Raw genomic sequence first — 12394 nt, 5'->3', positions numbered from 1 at the left:
CCACATTGACGCATCATTCACATTATTAAAAGCATATAAAAACTGTACAAACATAAATAAAACAAAAAAGCCTTCAAGAAATAAATAGAACATTCCACAAAGACGTTCATGTGGCCTGTTTTTGAATGTCTGTGTGCGCTACTGGACTCTGGTGAATGAAAATTAGAAGTATGTGCTCGACTGAGGTCCCTTCGGACCATCTGCGACTGTGCGTGCATGAGTCATTCTCCCTATACACAGGCCCTCACACCCCCTATGATTATAAAGTTTTTTTCCAAAAACTTTAGAATTATACAAATAATTGGTCTTGGCTTCAAATTTTACATCTTTCAAATAATTCCCATCCTTAGAAACTAAAATTACAAATTTGCTACTCCGGACTTGGCAGTCCATAACTAACCTAGCCTAATCTTTTAATTTCTTTATGAAAAATCATATCTTACTTGGCAAAACTGATGCAAATTTTCAAAACAAATTTTCAATATTATAATAAATTTTTCAACATTTTTAAATTCGTGTTTCATGAAAGTATTTTGAAATTAACTAGTTGTTCACTTTTTTTTATTTGGAGGCTCTGTGATTCGTATTTCAGTTATGGTATTTTATCCTATCTTAGCACCAGAACATCACTGTAGTCTGTTTGTCATATATATGTCCCTGGTTTTTGACTGTGGCACCTTTGCACTGTAGTGTTTGTGACATTCCTCCATTCTCCACCTATCTTTCCTTCCAGAGTTTACATGCAATGTTGTCCCTGAAACCATATTTCCGTCTAGGACTACTTTTTTTACACACATCCTAATACACAATTACTTATTATTCCAAGAAATTATTTACAAATTTTATATTGTGTTTAACTTGACTTCAAATGAAAGTAAATTAACTGAGTGTTACTTCTTTATTTTACTTTAGTCAGCGAGATCGAATCTACTAGACATTTTTTTCACCATTTCGTTTCCTTTAGAAGAATTAACGAGTTTTATTTAAAAACTAGTTGCTATTGAAAGCAAAACTTAAACTTTTTATTTACTTTAACTCAGCTTCAGAACATTTAAATGTGAAAAACACATTTCACACAAAGCAATTATTTACAAGCATTTTATAATCCATTGATACCACTTTTATGCAGTGTTTCTTTGCACCACTTCTTCTTCATATTTTTGAACACTATTAAACAGAAATCAATTTTTTTGTTTACAACATATATAATTTTCACATTCATTCATGTTCCTTTGATAATAAATGTTCTTCAATTTTACCCAGTATATTTTTCATCATATTTGTTGAACTTCCTTTAACTATGTGCTACTGTATAGCCGTTTTCATCATTACAACATGCCTTTTCCTGACCACTACACTTTAGTGTTCATCATCAAAATCTCCTTTACTAACTGCACTTGTCACATCCTGTTACTTTCATTTCCCTACATTTCACTCAGCCTCTAATTTATTTTAACATATTTCAACAGGATATTCCTTCCTATCTGCCATTATTTTAACTGATACATTAATGCTTCATACATTTCCACATAGCATGGAATAACTTATCATATTACTAAAGTCAATCTTTACTGTCAGCTCTCAGCAGGATAATGCGCCCTTTTTCTACTTTCCCTTTATGTCATTACCTTCGTACCTTACTTACATTCCTACCTCAACATATTTATGTTGTCACTTCACTCCATTGAAATTTGACCCCCATTTCTCTCACCATGAAACTTATTTCGTCATGAGACACCATAACGCCCTCTGAGGCTCTCAAACACTTTACCTTCACTGGTAGAGAAGAAAATGGGAGGTGATAGATTCAGCTCAGAATGACAGAAGAGGAAGATTGACAATACGGAAAGACTTTTATCCATTGTGGATGTGGAACACTGCGACTGTGGTGTGAAAAGGTTTTCAGAAATTACTGCAACCAGTCGCCTTTTATGTAGATGCATTTTATTTAACCATGACCGGTTTCAAGCTGCCTAGCAACTCATCGTCAGATGGTATATACATTTAGTGCTTTTTTGTACCCATTGTGTGGGTGGTTGAGTATCTGTGGAGATAAATCTTTCTGCAGGTATATATATCTCTTTTAGGACGTATTTTTGAAACCATTGTTGTTCTTGTTTTGTAAATCCTGTATTCGTATCTGTGGCTAAGTGTGTTCAGCGATGATTACGAAAAACAAGATATATGTTTCCAACAGTGCCTCATAAAAGTAATATACATCTAGAGAAAGTTTTAACTTGTGAAATTGTGAAAAACAAGAACAACAATGGTTTCAAAAATACGTCCTAAAAGAAAGATTTATCTCCACAGATACTCAACCACCCACACAATGGGTACAAAAAAGCACTAAATGTATATACCATCTGATGATGAGTTGCTAGGCAGCTCGAAACCGGTCATGGTTAAATAAAATGCATCTACATAAAAGGCGACTGGTTGCAGTAATTTCTGAAAACCTTTAATACGGAAAGAAACTGAAATTACATTGTCAATAGCTCAAGCAGCTGGTGTTTGTCAAACTCTTAGCATTGTACAGGTTGCAACGCTCTCTGAGACCTCCAAGCTTCGCTCACATCAACTCTGGACTAATGTATCTTTTCAAATCAATAACATTTTTTAAGCCCAATGATTTCCCTGATTTCCAGTATACTAATCTATACGCATTTGGCTGTCGTTTTAAGTAATCCTAAACCGACACATATATTCAAGTGTAAACGTTTTCGCCTTTGTGCAGTAATCTTTTTTGACTTTTCCCTTGTTTCGCTAGTCCAGTTCTCCAGTTTGGAAAGTCGCTGGTAGAGCCTTAGCTATTTTTTCTTGTACCACCTTCATTCCTCAGGGTTCAACCCCACACCATCCCCATACCTATCGTAGCCCTCTAAATCTTCCATCTTTCTACAATACCTAATTGGTATACTGGCTACATCTTCTTTGGTGAAATTATTTTTTCGAAAAAATGGTACCATCATATCTTTCCCATTTATTTCAAAAATTACTACATTTTCATTAAAAATGAATCTCCCTTTGTACTGGTTAAAGAAGTCTACGACAGTTAGCATTTTTATACGTAGATCAGGGGTTATAAGGAAGTTATGGAGTACATTTATTTTTACTGGCAATATACCTTCGTGTTTAACAGGTTTTTTTTAACTTTTCCTGTATCTACAGTTATCTGCTTCCCCATTACTGGCATTATTACAAGTTCATTTCTATTTGACAACGATTGTATTCAACTTTTACTCACAGCACATAAATCTCTTCCAGTATCTGCTAAACACCGTACTTCTTCGTTACACACTTGTAGACAAATTGCTGGCTGACTCAACACCTTCCTTTCATTGCTAGTGTCAGAAATCTCCTCCAACAAATCGTTCACAAGATTCTCTCTGCCGAAACCTTTCCTGTTTCAATTTTTTGAAGAATTACCCTCGTCCCTTTTCTCCCCCAAGCTAACTATTCTCTCCACTAATAACAACGAAAATATTTTTTCAGTGTTTCGCCATTCTCCCTTTTCTCTCTCTTTTCCTTTTTTCGACAATTAACTGACTGAACCCCATTTTGGTCACCGTTTTCCTGCTTCTCTTTTATAGCCTCACAAATGTCGTCATTTATAGACGCTAGTATTCCTTCTACACTGACATCACTAATCTCCCATAGTTCTGCAGCTCCTGTTCTTTCTCCTTCCTCAGAACATGACTCAACTTCAACTTGGTTGCTAAAGACTTTCTGGCAATCAGGTTCTGTTACATTTTCCGCTGCTATATCACCCATTTGTTTTGCAATACAGTGCTTATTTTGTTTATGCCTGTTCAAAAAATACCATAAACCTCATTTAAATGTACAGAGTTTTATGTAGCTTGTGTTGTCTGTTGTTACTACCTTCTTCTGCTCCCTATTTATAACCCCTGTCTGTTTAGTGCTAACATGTACGATACAAAGGGTTTTGCTAGCGGGTTCAAATTACTACTTCGCATCTTGTAAACGCTAGCCCTTTTACAGACAGCATTTAGTTTGACGGATTCTGGGATTCTGTACTGTTTCTTACCTTTATCCCCATTTGCTGTCGCCTTGGCGCAACATCATCCTCTAGCACCGGAGAATACGATCGATAATTGTGCACCTGCTCCCCCCTATTTCGCCTATCATTTGTTGGATAGTACCACCTCCCGGCCCCTCTGCTCCTGCTATATCCACGGTAAACGCATATTCTGTTAAAGTTTACATTCTGCTGTGGTTCTGCATTATTTGGTGGTTTGACATTACGATTCACATGCTCCTCCTCATGCAGCAACTTCTGCACTCTCTCCAAATAACTAATGAATTTATGAATGTCATCCCTCAGAGCTGCAATAACTTTGTTTCGCCATTTCACGGGCAGTTTACCTTCTGGGCTCATAACAATTTGTTATTGCTCAACTTTATTGTTTAAATATGATAAATTTGTCATTCACTTCAACACGAAAGTTCTTACGCTTTCCTTTCTGTGGCTAAGCTTTTCCCCAGCCCAGAAGCTACTTAGCAACTCCATTTGTTTTTGCTTGTCCCAATATTCTTTAGAAAACGCCTGTTTAAATTTATCTTGAGTATCGCATAGTTCAGTAGCGGTAACCCTCCAAGTTCTAGCCTCTCCAAAGAATTTAGACGTAATAAACCCTATTTTTGTCTGTCTGACCACAAACTAGGTAGAAAACCTTCAAAGTCATTCCAAAATTCTTTTGGATGTCCATTTCCTGTTGGATCAAAACATAAAAATTGCCTGTTAGTGACGCATGATATTTCAGAAGATTCTACTACAAAACCACACCCACTACTGTTATTTCCGTCTCTGAGGTTAGTTTCAGCTTGGCATGATCTACTTTCATGATCATCCTACTTAGATTCAACCTCTTCTACCTGGATAGTTAGCTGAAGAACATTTTCTTCAGACACACCCACTCAGTCACACACATTTTACTTCATTCATACATTTGGTATATTCAGAACTGATTTTACTGTCTAACAATTTGTGATCATTTACACATATAGACTCTACCGCCGCTATTTTAATCTCTACTTTCTGCACACTTTCTTTTATCAAATCTAACCTTTCTTTGTTTCCAATAGCAGCTTTTTTCAAAGCATCTGTTACTTCACTTTTTACAGTATAAATGAATTGTTGGCAATTATTCTCAACTTGAGAAATTTTGCCTTCCACTTTACTTTCTAACGATTTCAAATAATTTTTCCACATTACTTTTAGAAAAGTAATGCACTTAGCGAGTTATTCATCAAGTTTACTAATGTTCTGGCTAATTGTTTCAGCCAAATTAGTATGCTGTTTGTTTCCATCTTCTATAGAACCCATTAATGCTGCAAACATTTCTTGCATACTTAGAGAATCTATTTTCTTCACTACTGTTTCCTATTTACCTTTTTCCACCGGTAGTATACCATATTTGGTATCCACATTTGACACATTTGATTCAGTAACAATACCAACAATGTCATCACACAATTAGTTGTTACTGATTTCATGCTTAATATCACTTTCAGGATTTGCATTACCCCTACTAGTGACATTAACTGACATACTTGAAGCAGATTCTACACCACTGTCCGTAAATAATACAGAAATATCGTCAAAAACCTCCTCTTTTACTTTAACATCTACTCCTTCTCTCTGTTCTGGAGTGATAATTCGAGAGGCGTTTACACTGAATGAGAGATCTTCTTATTTCATTGCATTTACAAAATCTTTATCACTTTCCATGTTACTCAGTCTCTCAGTACACACACACACACACACACACACACACACACACACACACACACACACACACACATACACACACACACACACACACACACACACACACACACAGTTCGATGAACTCTCTGCCAGGCACTTGAGTGCCAGTTTCACAGTAGTCATACAGATGCAGGTTTAACTTTAGAGTGGGATCTCGTTTATCAGACCCTCATTAATTGGGATCCCCAGTTCATCTGTATGGTTTTTAGTATAATAACTCTACAGTATTCTAACTCTATAGCTGCAACAATCGACGACGAGAACCATTAGATTTATATTCAGACAGCCTTCATATGCAAGTCAGTTACTACGTTGAAACAGAGCTGTATAGTACTGCATACCCTACGATTGTTACAAGTGAACAATGACATCAGAGAGAAGGAAACTGGTAGTGTACATGTACAAAAAGGTAGCTGCACTGCATAGAGTAACGGTGAATTAAAGCCATGGCTTCCAGAACAAGAACACCACAAGTCCACCAACCTTACTTTTGAGGAAACCAGTTGGTTTTGCATAGCTCTAACACATTTTGATTGTTATGTTGGTATTTTATGTCCAGTTAACTATATATATATAACTTTGATTCATATCAGTGAAATCCGACGGCTTAAGTGTGCAGAACTGTAAGAAATCTTTTTTTTTTTTTTTTTTTTTTTTTTTTTTTTTTTTTTTTTTGCTGGTTGGGAAATCATTATATTTCATGTTGTGCAACTCCACAATAAGGGAGTCCGAATTAAGTTGGCAAGATATAAACAGTACTTATTTTGACTCTAACGTGTTTATGATACTGTGAATAATACAGTGTCACTTTTAATCTGTGCCCAGACTTGACTATCTGAGTCAGCATGTTTCATAAGTTTCGTTCTGTGTTTCTGCACCAGTTCTTCAAAATATCGGGATAATGAGTATCAACGGATGCTATATACTTCCCAGTGTCCTTTGCCTTAGGGGTTTTATTTGTATGTCATCTTCATAAGCACAATCAAAGAACCAATGATTAAGAATCTGTTTCTGTTGGAACAGAAATGTCTTGGTGACCGGTCCACTTGCAGTATTACTCACAGTCATATAGTTCTTATGGTACTCAAATGATTTTATATGTCGTCACTTTACACCTATTTTGATCATTTGTCAGAGGAACGGATTCCGTCAATGAATACACTGATACCAAATACCCACAACTCGTATAGTGTAAAACTATTCATTTGTGCTGTTTTGGAATTAATGGCTTCAATCGTTGAAAGACATTGCTGATGAACTTGGTGTTCAGACATTTACAAAGATCTCGAGATACTCAGACAGAGGCGTTATCAACGTAAATGACTCGCTGCGAAATGACAATGGTTTCTGGTGTTGATATTATCGCCTTTTGTTAGTCTGCTAACAATGACGTTGGTGATGACGGATTATCTCACGAATTTGACAAGACATTACGACGCAAACAGACGCCACATCGCAGCTGGACATATGTCGGCCGAGATCGTTCTACACGCAAACGATATACAAATCTGGCTCAACAGATACGTAGCTGGTTATTTCAGTGTACGAGAGTCACTCTTTTTTTTTAAATATCTGGTCAACATTTATGTAAAATGTTATGTTATGTGTCATTCTATTTTTTCTGAATTCCCGCATTATATGGATTTTCGATTATTCGGCTGATTTATGGTCCAACCTGCTACATTCAAAAGAACTTCCATTGTACCTCAATTTCAAAAGTGGCGATTTCCTGTGACCAAAGTAGTTTTTCTGCCCAAATATTCTCAACCAATATTTCACGAGGGTGGTGTAAAACTTATTTTGAGTAATTCCTATAACAGTTGAGGATTGGAATTTTAGAGTCGATGCAGGAAAACAGGGAAGATAGATGACAGAAGAGAACTACATGTACAAACTAGACTGACCAGGTGGCAGTAAGCAATTAATGATTCTGTAAAACAATGCTGCCATGTATGTATGAGTAAACTAACATTTCGCGACGGTGAAATACGCTGTTTCCGAATAATGCAGTTGTTATTTAAATGTTTCAGATTTTCGAATAACTCTTGACAAAAACTGCCCAGCCCTGGTCAACAGTGAACGTCCGAAACCATCCCCCAACAAGATTCCACCGAACGACTCTGTCAATGCGTTATGAAATACTTTTAGTCAACCTGCCAAGTACGTATTTTTACTTATAGTTGACATTTAGTACTGCATTGTCAATTTAATCTTAGTTTCATCGAGATGGAAGGGGAAAATGAGCGCAGAAAATGAATCTGTGAATTCAAAGCAGTTACTTTGCGGTCATGTTGGTTACGGTGCTGGTGTAGTAGGAGCGTAGAACAGGCCACGGAGAACAGAGACTTATTGATTTAGAAGTTCTGGAAATGCTTCAAACTTGACAGACTTTCCATTCTACGATAACTGTTTCTTTCGAGATTTTGTTAACTGAGTTTCTTGTGTTATTACAATTATTGTATGTAGACATTAGGCTTATTCACTGATTTGGCTGCTAAATCTTTATTGAGATATGCAATAAAACTTGTTTCGTTGTAATACTATTGTATTGGAAACTGAGCTCACAACTTCTAATCTAGATTGTACGAAAATAATTACGCTGCGGAAAAGTGCACGTTTGTATAACAGATAAACATGTTTGCCATCTAGTCTCAATTACACAACATACGTTGTTTTCGAAAGACAAAGACTGCTTTCTTAAGTAATTCACCAAACAATTAGAGCAGAAAATAAGTAGATCTTGGAGTACAGAGAAATAAAACAATGAGTATTTTAAATGTAGGATCTCATTGGTTATGATAAATGAGACACAGGGTCTGTTATGTTTGAAATTTTGTATAAAATGTCTCAAAACAACCATCATTAATCTATCATTCCTACTCTTCTTTCCTCTCATCAGTATGTATACGACCCTTTACTTGATAAGATGTTGGTCGTAGGAACTTCTTCACCACGATTATGAATTAGAGATTTGGCGATTAGTTAGAGATTTTATATTTTTCTGTGTTTTCAAATACTAAAATGTAATAAATTTAATTATTTTCATTGTTTGATGGAACATCTTTCGTATATCTTTCAGATTTCCAGTTCACGATGAAAGAAGACTGTATAGCTCTAAGTAGCGCGGCCTCTACCAAGAAACCAACAAACGTTAATCGAACTCCAGACCAGCGGTAATACTGGAACCACACTTCAGCATCACCATCGTTGTATTTATTAACAATTTATTTAATAAACGATATCAATACTCAATAACTTCTGTTTTCTCTATTTATTCCTGTTTCTAAATTTCGTAAAATAGTAGACACATTGGGGTGCTCTGCCTGCAAACGATACATCAAGTCCGAAAGCAACGACATCCTTTATTGCTTACACTACAAGCGATGTTGGGGCTGATTCGAATGACTTGACCTTTCGTCGAACACATTATCCTAAAAATACAATCTTCAACGTGGTTGGACAACTGAAAGTGTACGTTCTAGTGTTCGTGGTCCATATTTTACCTCAGTCAAGGTTGCAACAAAGTATATAGGAAACGCAGTATAAGTAGTGTATACTGAACTGATTAACCTAATGCATTTAAGTGAATAACCGGTCTATTCATGTATCTCCCCCAAACTAAATGTATCCAAGACACAATAGAGGCGACACAACCATCTATTTACACAATTGGAGGATAGGATAAAGGGAGGTGCCATACTGTAGAGGTAAAGTATTGTGCATAGCAGTGCTAGCTGCCAAATACATCACGCAGGGAAGCTAAGACTTGTCTGGAAAAGAATAAGTGATAAGAAAACATTTCAGATGTAGCAGAGAAACGCTGTTCCAAATAATGTGTGTCGAGTTGTCTGTAAATAAGTGATAGAGGAGAACGTTATCAAGTTATCCTGCGAGACGCGCAAACGCTAGGAGATAAGACATCTTCGAGTTTTAGCTGCAGTTTTCTTCAGGAGAAATTGTGACTTGTTCCACCGCAGCACAGCACTTGGTTAGCCTGTAAATGACCATGGCAATATTTATACATGACAGATCCCTGTGCTAGAGCAACGTAGAGATGGGAATTTTAGTTAACCTGAAGTTGACAAGTAGCAAAATTGCTTCGAAGTTGACAAGTAGCAAAATTGATTTGAAGTTGACAAGTAGCAAAATTGCTTCAAGACAATGCTGCTACTCGGCTGATCTTCCGAAACAATTTCATCAACTCTGTTGCAGTTTCACGCCATTAGTCGAAAAGCTTTGAAACGCCTCGAACAATTGCAACGAAGCGTGGTACGTATATGATATCTGTTTGGTAAGACAGCCAATGCCCCATTGTGCGTGGGGTGCATATACCATATATACCATATATATCCAAAAATTTCCGAGATTGATTTCATTTTTGGTGTACAAAAACAGATGTGCATTATAGCACTCAATTTCAACCACGCAGTGTTAAGTAGAGGACGTGGAGCAACATATCTAAATCAGGTGCTCAGGATCTTTTCCAGAATAAGACTCACAGATAAAATTAACGACTTTTGAATGTCTTCCGAGATTGTATTGGAGTGCAAAACTCGGATAATTCTTTGCCGGAAAGAAACGTCAAGAATGACTAGATTAGTTGTTATCAATAGCAAACAACCCAAACTGACAAAATGCAAAAATTCATGCCAGTCTGACGAGCAATTTACATCCCAAAGAATCACTTCGGACATTTCACGCGATTACATGAACGTTCTATGCGTTGTACTTGGAGTGAACGGGATATACAATGGGGTGACATATCAAAATAATCGATAACGAATAATATTAGTGTCAGTATCAAATCAGCCGTTTTCGGGGGTGATATGATCATTGCCAACGAAACTAGAATACATACACATTTTGCTTTATAATTTCTGTAGTGCATTAGTACGTCTAAATAAACTAAAGGTGCTTTCCACTCTAACTAGGTATCAGTAAGATAAATCCACACATATTATAAAAGTGGATATTTGTACGTGTCTTTGTATATACATATATATGTATGTTTCACGTTTCCTCCTAAAACAGTGCAACGATTTCAACCAGACTTTGTAAACATATCACATACTCTCTGGAAAAAAATATTAGTTGGTGTAAGAACCACCTACTTATCAAAAGGGTGATGGTAGGTGCGAAAAAGTAGCGCGAATACCTAGAATATATTCATCCAGTATTTGAGAATGAGAGCACTTAGTAACTTGCGACAAACTTTATAAATAATTTCAAACTTTTACTACATTTTTTCTTGGTAACAACCCCAACAAAATGATGACAGGAAGAAAGTTTATTGCTTACTAGGTTTTCGCTGCTCATGCAGTAAGATTGAGCCATCGAGCAAGATGTTTTAATTTATTACTTCTTTATTGCTAACTGCATTCGCGATAGATTTTGCAGACAGTGTTCACATGTACATACATAGTTCAGGAAACATGACGTCATAAACACTAAGGTGGGTAAGAAACTGCCGCATCAAACATGACTTTTAAACTTATTACTTCTTTAGTACTAACTCAATTAGCAATAAATTTCGCAGACAGCATTCACATATGCCGTCGAATATAAGAAGAAAATTACATAATTGTACGAAACATATTTCAGGATATATGACGTCATAAACACTGAGATACGTAAAAAAATACGCATCAAGCCTTTGATATTTACTGTATTCGGAACACATTTCGCAGACAGTATCCAAATACACCACTGTATGTAGCTGCAAAATTGTGTCATTACACGCCATATTGTTCAGGAGATATGACGTAGAGACTGAGTTGCATTAAAACGAAATTGCAGGGTGAAATTCGCTATAGATACAGATGAAATATGTAAGAAAAATGTGTGAAATATATGGGACATGTGCGTACTCTGCAAAGCCGTGGCTAAAAACCTCCTCCTAGGCCCCTGCATCGATTTCAACCAAACCTGGTTCACATATTATTTACCGTCTGGAAATAAATACTTTTGTGGTAAGAACTGCCAGCCTGCTATTGGGATGGGCGTCATAACTTAGAGAGAGAGGAGGAGGAGGGAGGAGGAGGAGGTTGGTGTTTAACGTCCCGTCGACAACGAGGTCATTAGAGACGGAGCACAAGCTAGGATTAGGGAAGGATGGGGAAGTAAATCGGCGGTGCCTTTCAAAGGAACCATCCCGGCACTTGCTTGAAGTGACAGGAAAATCACGGGAAGAATAAATCAGGATGGCTGGACGCGGGTTTGAAACGTCGTCCTTCAGAATGCGAGAGTCCAGTGTGAAAACCACTGCACCACTTGGCTCGTTTTGGAGAGAGGAGGAGACAGAGAGGGGTAGTAGCAGATCGACATAGGGGGGAGAAGCAAATTGATGGAGAGGGGAGAGGAGTCTATGGACAGAAAGAATGGCAGAAGGTGACCGAAAGAGAGCGGGGGAGGAGGAGATGGATAAAGGGAAAAAAATGTGTGGCCAGGGCGTCCCGTCGGGTAGACCGGCCGCCTGGCGCAAGTCTTTTGAGTTGACGCCACTTCGGTGACCTGAGCGTCGATAGGGATGAGGTGATGATGATGAAGACAACATAACATCCCAGTCCTTGAGCGGAGAAAACTCCTACCCAGCGAACACGGGCCCAT

General features: G+C 37.2%; 1 protein-coding gene across 2 annotated transcripts in view; it reads left to right on the top strand.

Moving 5' to 3' along the window:
- Positions 1 to 9043, top strand: part of LOC126365797 (uncharacterized) — a 32681-nt gene extending 23638 nt beyond the window's left edge. Inside the window, exons 3-4 of one of the 2 annotated variants that reach the window (XM_050008379.1) lie at positions 7819 to 7948; positions 8868 to 9043. In XM_050008379.1, coding sequence (XP_049864336.1) covers positions 7819 to 7925 — 107 coding nt within the window. In that variant the 3' untranslated portion in view covers positions 7926 to 7948; positions 8868 to 9043. The remainder of the gene's footprint in view (positions 1 to 7818; positions 7949 to 8867) is intronic. The other variant, XM_050008380.1, reaches the window with a different exon arrangement.
- The last annotated feature ends 3351 nt before the right edge of the window (positions 9044 to 12394 follow it).

This window comes from Schistocerca gregaria, chromosome 4 (genome assembly GCF_023897955.1).
Source record: "Schistocerca gregaria isolate iqSchGreg1 chromosome 4, iqSchGreg1.2, whole genome shotgun sequence".
Lineage (NCBI taxonomy): Eukaryota > Metazoa > Arthropoda > Insecta > Orthoptera > Acrididae > Schistocerca > Schistocerca gregaria.
Note: the sequence above shows the minus strand (reverse complement) of the source record. Positions and strands in the feature narration are given on the sequence as shown.